Source organism: Phyllobates terribilis, unplaced genomic scaffold (assembly GCF_046119375.1).
Source record: "Phyllobates terribilis strain yellow unplaced genomic scaffold, ASM4611937v1 Scaffold_25__1_contigs__length_18738178, whole genome shotgun sequence".
Lineage (NCBI taxonomy): Eukaryota > Metazoa > Chordata > Amphibia > Anura > Dendrobatidae > Phyllobates > Phyllobates terribilis.
The window spans coordinates 13,853,470-13,871,880 of record NW_027362785.1 but is presented as its reverse complement, the minus strand read 5'-3'; the positions used below and the strand labels follow the sequence as shown (position 1 = coordinate 13,871,880).

At 57.1% G+C, this 18,411-nt stretch overlaps 1 protein-coding gene across 1 annotated transcript in view; it reads right to left on the bottom strand.

Moving 5' to 3' along the window:
- Positions 1–298: 298 nt before the first annotated feature.
- Positions 299–18,411, bottom strand: part of RGS9 (regulator of G protein signaling 9) — an 89,563-nt gene continuing 71,450 nt past the window's right edge. Inside the window, exons 16-19 of the mRNA XM_073660352.1 lie at positions 17,973–18,058; positions 16,126–16,240; positions 8,381–8,886; positions 299–1,190 (exon numbers count right to left, since the gene is read on the bottom strand). Of these exons, the coding sequence (XP_073516453.1) occupies positions 1,037–1,190; positions 8,381–8,886; positions 16,126–16,240; positions 17,973–18,058 (861 nt within the window). The 3' untranslated portion in view covers positions 299–1,036. The remainder of the gene's footprint in view (positions 1,191–8,380; positions 8,887–16,125; positions 16,241–17,972; positions 18,059–18,411) is intronic.

The following is an 18,411-nucleotide window of genomic DNA, read 5'->3' as shown; positions in this document are numbered from 1 at the left end:
ACTGCAGCTCTGGAGGTGACTGGAGGATAAGACACGATGTAACAGCAGAATAGTGAGTGCAGCTCTGGAGGTGACTGGAGGATAAGACATGATGTAACAGCAGAATAGTCACTGCAGCTCTGGAGAGGACTGGAGGATATGACACGATGTCACAGCAGAATAGTGGCTGCAGCTCTGGAGGTGACTGGAGGATAAGACACAATGTAACAGCAGAATAGTGACTGCAGCTCTGGAGGTGACTGGAGGATAAGACACGATGTAACAGCAGGATAGTGAGTGCAGCTCTGGAGGTGACTGGAGGATAAGACACGATGTAACAGCAGAATAGTGACTGCAGCTCTGGAGGTGACTGGAGGATAAGACATGATGTAACAGCAGGATAGTGAGTGCAGCTCTGGAGGTGACTGGAGGATAAGACGATGTAACAGCAGAATAGTGACTGCAGCTCTGGAGGTGACTGGAGGATAAGACATGATGTAACAGCAGGATAGTGAGTGCAGCTCTGGAGGTGACTGGAGGATAAGACACGATGTAACAGCAGAATAGTGACTGCAGCTCTGGAGGTGACTAGAGGATAAGACACGATGTAACAGCAGAATAGTGAGTGCAGCTCTGGAGGTGACTGGGGTATAGGACTTGGTGCTACTCAGGACCAGGGTGGGGTAGAGCTGCATTGTGGGTACATTGCCCCCCGGCTATACTCACGTCGGGGGTCCCGGGCTACCATACAGGAGGTAGATGATGAGGGGTGACCTGTAATTACTGGGGGGTCTTGATGTCTCTGCCCCCGGTGTTGTCCGGACAGTGACGGAGTGTACAGGTAGTATTGCCAGACTCCAGTCACCACCAGAGCAGCAGCCGCGCTCTGTGTCGGGTGTAAGGTGGGGGTTTTTGGCTAGTACTGCTGTGCTTGTGTGATCGGGGAGCCGTCCGCCCCGGCTGGCAGTGAGCTGGTCAATGGTGAAGGCGATCGGTGGATTGGTTGCGGATCCTAATGCACTTTATAGTCCGGGGGCTGCAGCGGCAGCGGCGCCGCTTATCCCGCCTTCCCCTCTTCTATGATGTTCTCCCAGGGGCAGATCACCTCCTGGATGGAGTCCTTACACGCCAGCTGGCCGTCCTCCTCCTCCTCCGAGTCCACGGGGCAGATCCGGCTCTCCGCGGGGATGTCCACCTTAATCTGGAAGAAGCTGCAACCGGGGACAGAGGAGAAATCAGTGCCGGCCTGCTGTATGGCTGACTGCGGGGGCTACACTGGGGGGCCCACCGTGGTATACGGCTGCCTGCGAGGGGCTGCACTGCGGGGCACACCTGGGTGTACGGTAGACTGCAGGGGCTACACTGGGGGGGCCTACCATGTTATACGTCTGTACTGTGGGGCCCACCCTGGTATACGGCTGCCTGCAAGGGGCTGCACTGTGGGGGGCTACACTGCAGGAGACGTCTTGGTGTACAGCTGCGGGGCCCATCCTGGTGTACGGCTGCCTGAAGGTGTTGCACTGTGGGGCCGACCCTGTTGTATGACTGCACTGCGGGGCCCACCCTGGTGTATGGCTGCTAGCGGGGGGGCTGCACTGCAGGGCCAATCCTGAGAAGCTATGAGAACTTTTGGAGCCAGTGCTGAATATTAGGGTTTGAACTCACTTCACCGCAAAGCTGGCCTTACACCTCCAACTTAATAACACTCCAATGGATTATGCTATCCATGCCATGTTTCATCTCTATAAACAGATAAAATCATGGTAAGAAACATGACAATATCTACCGCCTGGGACCTCCAAGGGCGAAAATATCCTGAAGTTGAGGATGTCATAAACTTCTGAAGGGCTGAGCACATCCCACAACCAGTCCCTATATGAGCTCATCAAGGGGATGTATGTGGGCGTAACCTTGAGCTAATAATAAGCAGAGTTTTGGTGTCTGTCATTCTTCATTCTGGAAGACATAGTTCGCTGTGAGAGTGTCCATTTTCCAAATCACAGCGCTCCCCTCCATAAAGATAAGAGCCATTCCTGCAACATCAGGTTTAGTACTTTTCTTTTATTATCCTTTAACCGGCTTGGTAATGGAAGCAGCCGCGGCCTCGTCCATCACTCGTCAGTCAATTGCGTAATTGTCCTGACGATTGGAGGCAGCGGTGGGATCTGCATGATCTTCCGATGTAATCATTGACAAACTGGTGGCAGCGGTGGGATCAGCAGGCCCAGGCCAAGCGAGAAGCTGCAGCACAAGAGCAGCAGGCCCAGGCCAAGCGAGAAGCTGCAGCACGAGAGCAGCAGGCCCAGGCCAAGCGAGAAGCTGCAGCATGAGAGCAGCAGGCCCAGGCCAAGCGAGAAGCTGCAGCACGAGAGCGACAGGCCCAGGCCAAGCGAGAAGCTGCAGCAGGCCCAGGCCAAGCGAGAAGCTGCAGCACGAGAGCAGCAGGTCCAGGCCAAGCGAGAAGCTGCAGCATGAGAGCAGCAGGCCCAGGCCAAGCGAGAAGCTGCAGCATGAGAGCAGCAGGCCCAGACCAAGCGAGAAGCTGCAGCACGAGAGCAGCAGGCCCAGGCCAAGCGAGAAGCTGCAGCACGAGAGCAGCAGGCCCAGGCCAAGCGAGAGGCTGCTGATCAGCAGGCCCACAACAAGCGAGAAACCGCAGCACGTGAGTGGCAGGCTGAGTGAGATGCTGCGAGCAACAGGCCCAGGCCAAGCGAGAAGCTGCAGCACGAGAGCAGCAGGCCCAGGCCATGCAAGAAGCTGCAGCATGAGAGCAGCAGGCCCAGGCCAAGCGAGAAGCTGCAGCACGAGAGCAGCAGGCCCAGGCCAAGCGAGAAGCTGCAGCACGAGAGCAGCAAGCCCAGGCCAAGCGAGAAGCTGCAGCACGAGAGCGACAGGCTGAGTGAGAGGCTGCTGAGCAACAGGCCCAGGCCAAGCGAGAGGCTGCCAAGCGAGAAGCTGCAGCACGAAAGCGACAGGCCCAGGCCAAGCGAGAAGCTGCAGCATGAGAGCGACAGGCCCAGGCCAAGCGAGAAGCTGCAGCATGAGAGCGACAGGCCCAGGCCAAGCGAGAAGCTGCAGCACGAGAGCGACAGGCCCAGGCTAAGCGAGAAGCTGCAGTACGAGAGCAGCAGGCCCAGGGCCAAGCGAGAAGCTGCAGCACGAGAGCGACAGGCAGAGTGAGAGGCTGCAGAGCAACAGGCCCAGGCCAAGCGAGAGGCGGCCAAGCGAGAAGCTGCAGCATGAGCGCGACAGACTGAGTGACAGGCTGCCGAGAGACAGGCCCAGGCCAAGCGAGAAGCTGCAGCACGAGAGCAGCAGGCCCCGGCCAAGTGAGATGCTGCAGCACGAGAGCGACAGGCCCAGGCCAAGTGAGAAGCTGCAGCACGAGAGCAGCAGGCCCAGGCCAAGCAAGAAGCTGCAGCACGAGATCGACAGGCCCAGGCCAAGCGAGAAGCTGCAGCACGAGAGCAGCAGGCCCAGGCCAAGCGAGAAGCTGCAGCACGAGAGCAGCAGGCCCAGGCCAAGCGAGAAGCTGCAGCACGAGAGCAGCAGGCCCAGGCCAAGCGAGAAGCTGCAGCACGAGAGCAGCAGGCCCAGGCCAAGCGAGAAGCAGCAGCACGAGAGCAGCAGGCCCAGGCCAAGAAAGAAGCTGCAGCACGAGAGCAGCAGGCCCAGGCCAAGCGAGAAGCTGCAGCACGAGAGCAGCAGGCCCAGGCCAAGCGAGAAGCTGCAGCACGAGAGCAGCAGGCCCAGGCCAAGAGAGATGCTGCAGCACGAGAGCAACAGACTGAGTGAGAGGCTGCAGAGCAACAGGCCCAGGCCAAGTGAGAGGCTGCCAAGCAGCAGACCCAGGCCAAGAGAGAAGCTGCAGCACGAGAGCGACAGGCCCAGGCCAAGCGAGAAGCTGCAGCACGAAAGCAGCAGGCCCAGGCCAAGCGAGATGCTGCAGCACGAGAGCAGCAGGCCCAGGCCAAGCGAGAAGCTGCAGCACGAGAGCAGCAGGACCAGGCCAAGCGAGAAGCTGCAGCACGAGAGCAGCAGGCCCAGGCCAAGCGAGAAGCTGTAGCACGAGAGCGACAGGCAGAGTGAGAGGCTGCAGAGCAACAGGCCCAGGCCAAGCGAGAGGCTGCCGAACAACAAGCCCAGGCCAAGCGAGAGGCTGCCAAGCAACAGGCCCAGGCCAAGCGAGAGGCTGCCGAACAACAGGCCCAGGCCAAGTGAGAAGCTGCAGCATGAGAGCGACAGGCTGAGTGAGAGGCTGCCGAGCAACAGGCCCAGGCCAAATGAGAAGCTGCAGCACGAGAGCAACAGGCCCAGGCCAAGCGAGAAGCTGCAGCACGAGAGCAACAGGCCCAGGCCAAGCGAGAAGCTACAGCACGAGAGCAGCAGGCCCAGGCCAAGCGAGAAGCTGCAGCACGAGAGCACCAGGCCCACAACAAGCAAGAAGCTGCAGCACGAGAGCGACAGGCCCAGGGCCAAGCGAGAAGCTGCAGCACGAGAGCAGCAGGCCCAGGGCCAAGCGAGAAGCTGCAGCAGGAGAGCAGCAGGCCCAGGCCAAGCGAGATGCTGCAGCACGAGAGCAGCAGGCCCAGGCCAAGCGAGAAGCTGCAGCACGAGAGCAGCAGGCCCAGGCCAAGCGAGAAGCTGCAGCACGAGAGCAGCAGGCCCAGGCCAAGCGAGAAGCTGCAGCACGAGAGCGACAGGCCCAGGCCAAGCGAGAAGCTGCAGCACGAGAGCGACAGGCCCAGGCCAAGCGAGAAGCTGCAGCACGAGAGCGACAGGCCCAGGCCAAGCGAGAAGCTGCAGCACGAGAGAGACGGGCCCAGGCCAAGCGAGAAGCTGCAGCACGAGAGAGACAGGCCCAGGCCAAGCGAGAAGCTGCAGCACGAGAGCGACAGGCCCAGGCCAAGCGAGAAGCTGCAGCACGAGAGCGACAGGCCCAGGCCAAGCGAGAGTACCAGCTTGCGTTAGCCCAACTCCAGCAGGAGACATCCACCCCACTGAGTCCAGTAAAGTCTCCACCTTTACACCCCGTCCTGAGCATTTTTCTGTCGTGGATGGGGACTTGGACATATTTCTGCGGGGTTTTGAAAAGGCCTGCAGACAGTACCAGATGCCTGAGGACCAGGGGGCCGGATATTTAACCCCAGGGCTTCGAGGCAAAGCTGTGGAGGTGTTTGCCTCTCTACCCGGAGATCAGGATGGAAACTATGAGGCCATCAAGTAGGCCCTGATAAAGAAGTACCAGCTGACTCCGGAGGTGTTCTGGAAAGAGTTCCTGGCCCTCCGAAGAGGACCTCATGACAGCTAAAGTGATGTGGGGGATACCACCTTCAAGGAACCTTATGGTGAAGGACCTTTTTCTTCATCTTTGCCCTGTGGAGGTGCGACAGTTCATGATGGACCGGGAGCCGAAGGAGGCCGCCAAGATTGCCAATACCTATGAGGCCAAACACACATCGGAGGTGCGTAAGTCAGCATAGCTGCAGTCAGAGTGCTCAGAACGCAGGTAACGCACTTCCTTCTGGACCCTCATCATCCAGCAGGATAACAGGACCAGTTACTGACCCAGAGAAGGTCCCTGAGGGGTCCTGTGAGGTTGGTACCTTTAAAGTCTTCTCTAGAGAGAGGGAACAGATAAAATAATTATAACTGGGAAAGTGAGAAAGAACACTTCGACCTCCATTGAAGTAACGGCCTCCTGCAGTTGCCAGGTAATTACCCTAAAGCTCTATTCTGGCAAAAAGACAATGAGACAGATTCATTTATGCTGAGGTGGGGAAAGGCATACGCTGCCTCTGATCAAAGCACAGCTCTGAGACCTTTTGGAGAGAGTGGTCAGTGATCAATATTGATGTATGGGAGATATATCTTGAGGTCGTAGGGAAGGGACAAACATGACGCGTTCAGTCTTCTCACCATAAGGCCATTCTAACCCCTCTCAACTTAATATCTATCCAATGGATGATGCTATCCATGCCATGTTTCATCTCTATAGGCAGATAAAATCTTGATAAGAAACATGAAGACAATATCTATCGCATAGGACCTTCAGAGGCGAAGATGTCCTGAAAGTTGGGGGATCTCATAAAGTTCTAACAGATCTAGCACATCCCACAACCAGCCCCCACATGAGCTCATCAAGGGGAGGTGTGTGGGCGTAACCTTCATCTAAGAAAAATCTGGAGTTTTGGTTTCTGTCATTGTTCACTAACCTAATATTTAGTTGCTACTCACAGTTTTTTAGAGCTGCGTCACATCTATGTTGCATAGAGTCAACCAACTTCTGGTCCCTGTTATTCCAGCCCAGGATGCTTTCACTACATCCCACAGTTTTTTGGCATTTGTTGGCTTTGCCTCAGAAACGGCATTTTTGATGTCACCCCACAAGTGATCTATCCGATTAAGGTCCGGGGATTGGGCTGGCCACTCCATAACCTTAATTTTGTTGGACTAGAACCAAGATTTTGCTCATTTACTGGCTTTACTGGTGTGTTTAGGGCTGTTGTCTTGGTGAAACACCCATTTCCAGGGCACATCCTCTTCAAGTACTTTAATATATCCAAACTGGTCCATGATCCCTGGTATGCGGTAAATAAGTCCGGCACCATAGTTAGAGAAACAAGCCTATATCATGATGCTTCCACCATGCTTCACTGTCTGCAGGGTGTACTGTGGCTTGAATGCAGAGTTTGGGGGTCGTCTGATTAACTGTCTGCGGCCTTTGGACCCAAAAAGAACAATTTTACTTTGAGAGTTTCCATTGTCCTAATCGAAGCGTTCCCCTCCACTAAGCTCTGAGCCATTTCTGTGTCTTCAGGTTTAGTACTTCTCTTTCGTTATTCCTGTTAATTCTATGTAATTGTATATATCAAATTGTTTTGCTTCCTTCGAGGGGGCTACATTGTACGGTATGCGTCCTGGTGTATGGCTGCACTGCGAGGCCCACCCTGGTGTATGGCTGCCTGTGGGGTCTGCACATGTCTGATGTGGGACACCAGCCCCCCACCAGTGGTGTCTATAAGGGAGGAGACGGACTTATCACCCCCTATGCTTTACCCTTCCACACTGCTTCCTCACCTTTCTGACACTGATTCTACATCCTCTCCTCAGGGGGATGCGGGGGCTGCACTGGGGGGGTCCCGCACTTCTCCGCTCACCCTCCTACGATGGATTCATGCAGCGCGATGGTTAATGTGCAGGAGGTGGATGTGGCCGCCATGATCATGCTTCATGCAGAACGTGGGTGAGTGGCCAATGGGCACAGGCAGTAAAGATGGCCGCTGATGGAGCGAAACAAACAGAAGAGTGACGTCATGCAGAGAGCAGCAGGCGTGCCAGTCCCTGCACCAACCATTCAGGAGGTGCCGCTAAGACCACCAGGGGAAGCAGCTTTGACCACCAAGGGGAGACGCTCCGACCGCCAGGGGGGGAGGGGGAAGCAGCTTCAACCACTGGGGGGAGGGGGGAAAGGAAGCATCTTCGACCGCCAGGGAGGGGGGGGGGGTTTGGAAGCAGCTTTGACCGCCGGGGGAGGGGGGAAGGGAAGCAGCTTTGACCGCCGGGGGAGGGGAAGCATCTTCGACCATTCAGGAGGTGCCGCTAAGATCATTCAGGGGAAGCAGCTTCGACCACTAGGGGGGCAGAGCAGCTTCGACCATTCAGGGGGGGAGCAGCTTCGACCACCAGGAGGTGGGGGGGGGAGCAGCTTCGACCACCAGGAGGTGGGGGGGGAGCAGCTTCGACCACCAGGAGGTGGGGAGGGGGGGAAAGCAGCTTCGACCATTTAGGAGGTGCCGCTAAGATCATTCAGGGGAAGCAGCTTCGACCACCAGGAGAGGGGGGGGGGAGCAGCTTCGACCGCCGGGTGGGGAGGGGGAAGCAGCTTCAACCACCGGGGGAAGGGGGGGGGGAGCAGCTTCGACCACCGGGGGGGGGGGGTGGGAGCAGCTTCGACCGCCGGGGGGGGGGGGGGGGGGAGCAGCTTCGACCATTCAGGAGGTGCCGCTAAGATCATTCAGGGGAAGCAGCTTCGACCACCAGGGGAGGGGGGAAGGGAAGCAGCTTTGACCGCCGAGGGAGGGGAAGCATCTTCGACCATTCAAGAGGTGCCGCTAAGACCATTCAGGGGAAGCAGCTTCGACCACCAGGGGAGGAGGGGGGGCAGTTTCGACCGCCGGGTGGGGGGGGGGCAGCTTTGACCATTCAGGAGGTGCCGCTAAGATCATTCAGGGGAAGCAGGATGCCGCCATCACGTGACCACAGAGCAGATGAAAGCTGCAGGACATGCGCCATGATGGATGCAGGAAGAACAACAATCACCATGTGCCGGCGCTGTACATGTGGGAGGAGCTGAGGGCAGTGATGCACTAATCCGGGGCCCCGCCCACATGTCACTTACTTGGTCACCCTCCGGGACGTGTGAAGCTGCTGCTCCAGCTCGTTCAGGGGCTGCACTTTGCCGTGATTCACCGCCGGGCACTTCGGGGAGAGCGTGGCAAAGACGGGCGAGCTGGAGCACCCGCGCTTCAGGAGCTTGCTGAAGGACAAGGCCACCTTGGATTTCGGAGCCGCCATCTTGATCTCCGCCGGGACGGACAGGTGGTTCCCGCTGGACTCCGATCCAAAGGACACCTCGCTGTTGTCGGTGGGGGAGGCAAAGTGGCTGCTGTCAGACTCGCAGACCCCCGCGGTCTCCCACCTCCTCTCCACGCCAGGCGTGCTGTCTATCGCTACGCTGATAGGAGACGGGCAGGCGGTGCAGTGTGGCAATGCGATGTGTCCGGGGGACGGGGTGGAGACCCCGAGTCTAGGCTGGCAGGACAGGAACGGGCTGGTGGGGGAGGAGGGGACACAGGTACCGCTGTAGACAGTCAGGTGTGGAATCGGGGCGGTGTAATGGCACAGCTGTGGGAGAGATCAGAGGGAAGTTACCAGAAGGACTACGACATGGTATGTGTGAGCGACATGGAGACATGGTCTGGGGGAGGACTGGCCTCCGAGAACCAGAACGCCAGGAAAACCATGCGTATGGCCCTTTAACTACACTGTGTGCAGTGCTCACTGACGGCCTGCAGGTGGCAGATACTTCCTCCATACACGGTACTACACCACCACCCAGTGGCCGCGAGCTGGTACTGCGACCATAGTGAGCAGCAAAAAGGAGGCAACATCTAACCTACGGGAATGCTGGGAATAGTAGTGTCCCTACAGCGGAAGAGCCAAAGCTACTGCCAAAGGCAATCACCAAGATTTCTCCTGGAGCCCGGGGAGGAGACGAAGAAGATGAAGATGGATGAAGATGGAGACGAAGAAGATGAAGATGGAGACGAAGAAGATGAAGATGGAGACGAAGAAGAGGAAATGGAACATTTATTAAGACGACAGAAAGTGACAGAGAAAAAGTGAAAAGAGCTGAGGATCAGTCACCGGGGTCCTCCTCCTCCCATCACGAGACCATCTATAACCTCCTCCTCCTCCCATCACTCCTCACCATCCCAGGAGGAGACGATCTATAACCTCCTCCTCCCATCACTCCTCACCATCCCCAGGAGGTGACTATCTATAACCTCCTCCTCCCATCACTCCTCACCATCCCCAGGAGGTGACTATCTATAACCTCCTCCTCCTCCTCCCATCACTCCTCACCATCCCCAGGAGGTGACGATCTATAACCTCCTCCTCCTCCCATCACTCCTCACCATCCCCAGGAGGAGACTATCTATCTATAACCTCCTTCTCCTCCCATCACTCCTCACCATACCCAGGAGGTGACGATCTATAACCTCCTCCTCCTCCCATCACTCCTCACCATCCCAGGAGACGATCTATAACCTCCTCCTCCTCCCATCACTCCTCACCATCCCCAGGAGGAGACGATCTATAACCTCCTCCTCCTCCCATAACTCCTCACCATCCCAGGAGGAGACGATCTATAACCTCCTCCTCCTCCCATCACTCCTCACCATCCCCAGGAGGAGATGATCTATAACCTCCTCCTCCTCCCATCACTCCTCACCATCCCAGGAGGAGATGATCTATAACCTCCTCCTCCTCTCATCACTCCTCACCATCCCCAGGAGGTGACTATCTATAACCTCATCCTCCTCCCATCACTCCTCACCATCCCAGGAGGAGATGATCTATAACCTCCTCCTCCTCCCATCACTCCTCACCATCCCAGGAGGAGACGATCTATAACCTCCTCCTCATCCCATCACTCCTCACCATCCCAGGAGGAGACGATCTATAACTTCCTCCTCCTCCCATCACTCCTCACCATCCCCAGGAGGAGATGATCTATAACCTCCTCCTCCTCCCATCACTCCTCACCATCCCAGGAGGAGATGATCTATAACCTCCTCCTCCTCTCATCACTCCTCACCATCCCCAGGAGGTGACTATCTATAACCTCATCCTCCTCCCATCACTCCTCACCATCCCAGGAGGAGATGATCTATAACCTCCTCCTCCTCCCATCACTCCTCACCATCCCAGGAGGAGACGATCTATAACCTCCTCCTCCTCCCATCACTCCTCACCATCCCAGGAGGAGACGATCTATAACTTCCTCCTCCTCCCATCACTCCTCACCATCCCCAGGAGGAGATGATCTATAACCTCCTCCTCCTCCCATCACTCCTCACCATCCCAGGAGGAGACGATCTATAACCTCCTCCTCCTCCCATCACTCCTCACCATCCCCAGGAGGTGACTATCTATAACCTCCTCCTCCTCCCATCACTCCTCACCATCCCCAGGAGGAGATGATCTATAACCTCCTCTTCCTCCCATCACTCCTCACCATCCCAGGAGGCGACGATCTATAACCTCCTCCTCCTCCCATCACTCCTCACCATCCCCAGGAGGAGACGATCTATAACCTCCTCCTCCTCCCATCACTCCTCACCATCCCCAGGAGGTGACGATCTATAACCTCCTCCTCCTCCCATCACTCCTCACCATCCCCAGGAGGTGACTATCTATAACCTCCTCCTCCCATCACTCCTCACCATCCCCAGGAGGAGACGATCTATAACCTCCTCCTCCTCCCATCACTCCTCACCATCCCCAGGAGGTGACGATCTATAACCTCCTCCTCCTCTCATCACTCCTCACCATCCCCAGGAGGTGACTATCTATAACCTCCTCCTCCTCCCATCACTCCTCACCATCCTAGGAGGAGATGATCTATAACCTCCTCCTCCTCCCATCACTCCTCACCATCCCAGGAGGAGACGATCTATAACTTCCTCCTCCTCCCATCACTCCTCACCATCCCCAGGAGGAGATGATCTATAACCTCCTCCTCCTCCCATCACTCCTCACCATCCCAGGAGGAGACGATCTATAACCTCCTCCTCCTCCCATCACTCCTCACCATCCCCAGGAGGTGACTATCTATAACCTCCTCCTCCTCCCATCACTCCTCACCATCCCCAGGAGGTGACTATCTATAACCTCCTCCTCCCATCACTCCTCACCATCCCAGGAGGCGACGATCTATAACCTCCTCCTCCCATCACTCCTCACCATCCCCAGGAGGAGACGATCTATAACCTCCTCCTCCTCCCATCACTCCTCACCATCCCCAGGAGGTGACGATCTATAACCTCCTCCTCCTCTCATCACTCCTCACCATCCCCAGGAGGTGACGATCTATAACCTCCTCCTCCTCCCATCACTCCTCACCATCCCCAGGAGGAGACGATCTATAACCTTCTCCTCCTCCCATCACTCCTCACCATCCCAGGAGGTGACGATCTATAACCTCCTCCTCCTCTCATCACTCCTCACCATCCCCAGGAGGTGACGATCTATAACCTCCTCCTCCTCCCTTCACTCCTCACCATCCCAGGAGGAGACGATCTATAACCTCCTCCTCCTCCCATCACTCCTCACCATCCCCAGGAGGAGACGATCTATAACCTCCTCCTCCTCTCATCACTCCTCACCATCCCCAGGAGGAGACGATCTATAACTTCCTCCTCCCATCACTCCTCACCATCCCCAGGAGGTGACGATCTATAACCCCCTCCTCCTCCCATCACTCCTCACCATCCCCAGGAGGTGACTATCTATAACCTCCTCCTCCCATCACTCCTCACCATCCCCAGGAGGTGACTATCTATAACCTCCTCCTCCTCCCATCACTCCTCACCATCCCAGGAGGAGACTTTCTATAACCTCCTCCTCCCATCACTCCTCACCATCCCCAGGAGGAAACGATCTATAACCTCCTCCTCCCATCACTCCTCACCATCCCCAGGAGGTGACGATCTATAACCTCCTCCTCCTCTCATCAGTCCTCACCATCCCAGGAGGTGACGATCTATAACCTCCTCCTCCTCCCATCACTCCTCACCATCCCAGGAGGAGACTTTCTATAACCTCCTCCTCCCATCACTCCTCACCATCCCCAGGAGGAAACGATCTATAACCTCCTCCTCCCATCACTCCTCACCATCCCCAGGAGGTGACGATCTATAACCTCCTCCTCCTCTCATCAGTCCTCACCATCCCCAGGAGGTGACGATCTATAACCTCCTCCTCCTCTCATCACTCCTCACCATCCCCAGGAGGTGACGATCTATAACCTCCTCCTCCTCCCATCACTCCTCACCATCCCAGGAGGTGACGATCTATAACCTCCTCCTCCTTCCATCACTCCTCACCATCCCCAGGAGGAGATGATCTATAACCTCCTCCTCCTCCCATCACTCCTCACCATCCCCAGGAGGTGACTATCTATAACCTCCTCCTCCTCCCATCACTCCTCACCATCCCCAGGAGGTGACTATCTATAACCTCCTCCTCCTCCCATCACTCCTCACCATCCCAGGAGGTGACGATCTATAACCTCCTCCTCCTCCCATCACTCCTCACCATCCCAGGAGGAGATGATCTATAACCTCCTCCTCCTCCCATCACTCCTCACCATCCCCAGGAGGTGACTATCTATAACCTCCTCCTCCTCCCATCACTCCTCACCATCCCCAGGAGGTGACTATCTATAACCTCCTCCTCCTCTCATCACTCCTCACCATCCCCAGGAGGAGACGATCTATAACCTCCTCCTCCTCTCATCACTCCTCACCATCCCCAGGAGGTGACTATCTATAACCTCCTCCTCCCATCACTCCTCACCATCCCCAGGAGGTGACGATCTATAACCTCCTCCTCCTCCCATCACTCCTCACCATCCCAGGAGGAGACGATCTATAACCTCCTCCTCCTCCCATCACTTCTCACCAAACCCAGGAGGTGACTATCTATAACCTCCTCCTCCTCCCATCACTCCTCACCATCCCAGGAGGAGACGATCTATAACCTCCTCCTCCTCCCATCACTTCTCACCATCCCCAGGAGGTGACTATCTATAACCTCCTCCTCCTCCCATCACTCCTCACCATCCCCAGGAGGTGACTATCTATAACCTCCTCCTCCTCTCATCACTCCTCACCATCCCCAGGAGGTGACGATCTATAACCTCCTCCTCCTCTCATCACTCCTCACCCTCCCCAGGAGGTGACGATCTATAACCTCCTCCTCCTCCCATCACTCCTCACCATCCCCAGGAGGAGACGATCTATAACCTCCTCCTCCTCTCATCAGTCCTCACCATCCCCAGGAGGTGACGATCTATAACCTCCTCCTCACCATCCCCAGGAGGAGATGATCTATAACCTCCTCCTCCTCCCATCACTCCTCACCATCCCCAGGAGGTGACGATCTATAACCTCCTCCTCCTCTCATCACTCCTCACCATCCCCAGGAGGAGACGATCTATAACTTCCTCCTCCCATCACTCCTCACCATCCCCAGGAGGTGACGATCTATAACCCCCTCCTCCTCCCATCACTCCTCACCATCCCCAGGAGGTGACTATCTATAACCTCCTCCTCCCATCACTCCTCACCATCCCCAGGAGGTGACTATCTATAACCTCCTCCTCCTCCCATCACTCCTCACCATCCCAGGAGGAGACTTTCTATAACCTCCTCCTCCCATCACTCCTCACCATCCCCAGGAGGAAACGATCTATAACCTCCTCCTCCCATCACTCCTCACCATCCCCAGGAGGTGACGATCTATAACCTCCTCCTCCTCTCATCAGTCCTCACCATCCCAGGAGGTGACGATCTATAACCTCCTCCTCCTCCCATCACTCCTCACCATCCCAGGAGGAGACTTTCTATAACCTCCTCCTCCCATCACTCCTCACCATCCCCAGGAGGAGACGATCTATAACCTCCTCCTCCTCTCATCACTCCTCACCATCCCCAGGAGGTGACGATCTATAACCTCCTCCTCCTCTCATCACTCCTCACCCTCCCCAGGAGGTGACTATCTATAACCTCCTCCTCCTCCCATCACTCCTCACCATCCCCAGGAGGAGACGATCTATAACCTCCTCCTCCTCTCATCACTCCTCACCATCCCCAGGAGGTGACGATCTATAACCTCCTCCTCCTCTCATCACTCCTCACCCTCCCCAGGAGGTGACTATCTATAACCTCCTCCTCCTCCCATCACTCCTCACCATCCCCAGGAGGAGACGATCTATAACCTCCTCCTCCTCTCATCACTCCTCACCCTCCCCAGGAGGTGACGATCTATAACCTCCTCCTCCTCTCATCACTCCTCACCATCCCCAGGAGGTGACGATCTATAACCTCCTCCTCCTATCACTCCTCACCATCCCCAGGAGGTGACGATCTATAACCTCCTCCTCCTCCCATCACTCCTCACCATCCCCAGGAGGAGACGATCTATAACCTCCTCCTCCTCTCATCACTCCTCACCATCCCCAGGAGGTGACGATCTATAACCTCCTCCTCCTCTCATCACTCCTCACCCTCCCCAGGAGGTGACTATCTATAACCTCCTCCTCCTATCACTCCTCACCATCCCCAGGAGGTGACGATCTATAACCTCCTCCTCCTCCCATCACTCCTCACCATCCCCAGGAGGAGACGATCTATAACCTCCTCCTCCTCTCATCACTCCTCACCATCCCCAGGAGGTGACGATCTATAACCTCCTCCTCCTCTCATCACTCCTCACCCTCCCCAGGAGGTGACTATCTATAACCTCCTCCTCCTCCCATCACTCCTCACCATCCCCAGGAGGAGACGATCTATAACCTCCTCCTCCTCTCATCACTCCTCACCATCCCCAGGAGGTGACGATCTATAACCTCCTCCTCCTCTCATCACTCCTCACCCTCCCCAGGAGGTGACTATCTATAACCTCCTCCTCCTCCCATCACTCCTCACCATCCCCAGGAGGAGACGATCTATAACCTCCTCCTCCTCTCATCACTCCTCACCCTCCCCAGGAGGTGACGATCTATAACCTCCTCCTCCTCTCATCACTCCTCACCATCCCCAGGAGGTGACGATCTATAACCTCCTCCTCCTCCCATCACGAGACGATCAATAACCTCCTCCTCCCATCACTCCTCACCATCACAGGAGGAGATGATCTATAACCTCCTCCTCCTCCCATCACGAGACGATCAATAACCTCCTCCTCCCATCACTCCTCACCATCACAGGAGGAGATGATCTATAACCTCCTCCTCCTCCCATCACTCCTCACCATCCCAGGAGGTGACGATCTATAACCTCCTCCTCCTCCCATCACTCCTCACCATCCCCAGGAGGAGACGATCTATAACCTCCTCCTCCTCTCATCACTCCTCACCATCCCCAGGAGGTGACTATCTATAACCTCCTCCTCCTCCTTGCTATCAGATCTCTGCCTGTCAGTGAATGCTAATTGCTGTACTGACACACTGTAACACACTGGCAGCTGTGAGAAGTATGATGTGTATACACCCCCGTGCTGCCATTCACTGACATGAGGCGGAGGTGCTGCGGATACAGATCGTGCAGTCGCTGCTAAGTTGGACTAGGAAGCTGCGGCCCCGTGACTATCCGCAGCCCCGTAATCACTACCATCACCGCACTACAGAACGGGGGGGGACATCTAGTGGCTGAGGAGGGAGCTGCCGCTAGGACTATGGCCTGCAGGCCCCGGAGCAGTTGGGGGCCCGGAGCAGTCGGGGCCCGGCTAGGTTGGCTTGGCAGGTGGCGGCGGCGGTTGCTGGGGCTGGTTGCGGCGGTCCAGCTTGCTCATGACCTGGGTGATGTCCACGGTGTTGGCCGCCTCCTTAGCCTTCGCCTCCTCCTCCAGCTGCCGCAGGATCACCGGGCTGGGACTGGACCTGCGATGGCGTCTCATCAACGGGAAGTTACTGCGGAGAAGAGACAGCGGTGACGGCACTGGTTATAGGGGAGATACCGTGGGGAAAATAAGTATTGGACACGCGGCTGATTTTTTAAGTTTTCCCACCTACACCGAATGGAGAGGGGTGTAATATTTATCTGAGGACCCTTCACCTAAAGATAAAATCCAGAGAAGACCAGAGCGGGACCACCGACATCACCACTGCGTCCTGTCTCATCCTCCAGTCACCTCCAGAGCTGCGGACACACTGTGTAGTGTCCCACTATCAGACTCCTGCATCAGGCTCACAAGTAATAGATGGAGACAGAGCTGCGGCTGGCAGGGCATGCTGGGAGTTGTAGTCTTGCAACAGGTGGGGAAGCACAGGTTGGGGTTTGCTGAGCCAGGGAATGGCTTGTACTACACAATTATCACCACGGGGGGGCAGTATTGTCCAGCACATCTATAGCTGCGTCCACATCCAGTATCTTCTGTCCAGTGGATCCTCAATAGGGAGCGCAGAGCCGAGGACCCCCCAGAGCGCAGGACCCCCCCAGAGCCGAGGACCCCCCAGAGCGCAGGATCCCCCAGAGAGCAGAGCGCAGGACTCCCCCCAGAGAGCAAAGCCCCCCCCCCCAAGAGCGCAGAGCCAAGGACCCCCCCCAGAGCAGAGGACCCCAACAGAGCGCAGGACCCCCACAGAGGCTGAGGACCCCACCAAGAGCGCAGAGCCAAGGACCACCCCAGAGTGCAGAGCGCAGGACTCCTCCCAGAGTGCAAAGCCCCCCCCCAAGAGCGCAGAGCCAAGGACCCCCCCAGAGAAGAGGACCCCCCCGTCATCTGCACACAGTTATCCGCTGCTCCTTGTCATCCGCACCCAGTTATCTGCTGCTCCTTGTCATCCGCACCCAGTTATCTGCTGCCCCCCGTCATCCGCACCCAGTTATCCGCTGCCCCTTGTCATCCGCACCCAGTTATCCGCTGCCCCTTGTCATCCGCACCCAGTTATCCGCTGCCCCCCGTCATCCGCACCCAGTTATCCGCTGCCCCCCGTCATCCGCACCCAGTTATCCGCTGCCCCTTGTCATCCGCACCCAGTTATCCGCTGCCCCTTGTCATCCGCACCCAGTTATCCGCTGCCCCTTGTCATCCGCACCCAGTTATCCGCTGCCCCTTGTCATCCGCACCCAGTTATCCGCTGCCCCTTGTCATCCGCACCCAGTTATCCGCTGCCCCTTGTCATCCGCACCCAGTTATCCGCCGCCCCTTGTCATCCGCACCCAGTTATCCGCCGCCCCTTGTCATCCGCACCCAGTTATCCGCCGCCCCTTGTCATCCGCACCCAGTTATCCGCCGCCCCTTGTCATCCGCACCCAGTTATCCGCCACCCCTTGTCATCCGCACCCAGTTATCCGCCGCCCCTTGTCATCCGCACCCAGTTATCCGCCGCCCCTTGTCATCCGCACCCAGTTATCCGCTGCCCCTTGTCATCCGCTGCCCCTTGTCATCCGCACCCAGTTATCCGCTGCCCCTTGTCATCCGCACCCAGTTATCCGCTGCTCCTTGTCATCCGCACCCAGTTATCCGCCGCCCCTTGTCATCCGCACCCAGTTATCCGCCGCCCCTTGTCATCCGCACCCAGTTATCCGCTGCCCCTTGTCATCCGCACCCAGTTATCCGCTGCCCCTTGTCATCCGCATCCAGTTATCTGCTGCCCCCCGACAACTGCCCCCTGTTATCCGGTGGCCCCCTGCACTTGCCTCTTCTTGGTGGTCTCCTGCGGTTCCACAGCTTTGCTCAGGATCTCCTTGTAGATGGGCGACTTCAGGTAGCGGGCGTATGAGTCCTACTGAGAGGAAGGAGACATGGCAGCGGCAGAGCAGAGCAGGGGGTGGAGGGGAGCAGCGCGTCGCGGGGACAGTGGATGGGGGGGTGGAGCAGCGAGGAGGCGGAGCAGAGCAGGAGGCGGAGCGGACAGTGGATGAGGGGGCGGAGCAGCGTGGGGGTGGAGGGGAGCAGCGCGTCACAGGGACAGTGGATGGGGGTTGGAGCAGCGAGAAGGCGGAGCAGAGCAGGGGGCGGAGCGGACAGTGGATGGGGGGGTGGAGCAGCGTGGGGGTGGAGGGGAGCAGCGCGTCACAGGGACAGTGGATGAGGGGGTGAAGCGGACAGTGGATGAGGGGGCGGAGCAGCGTGGGG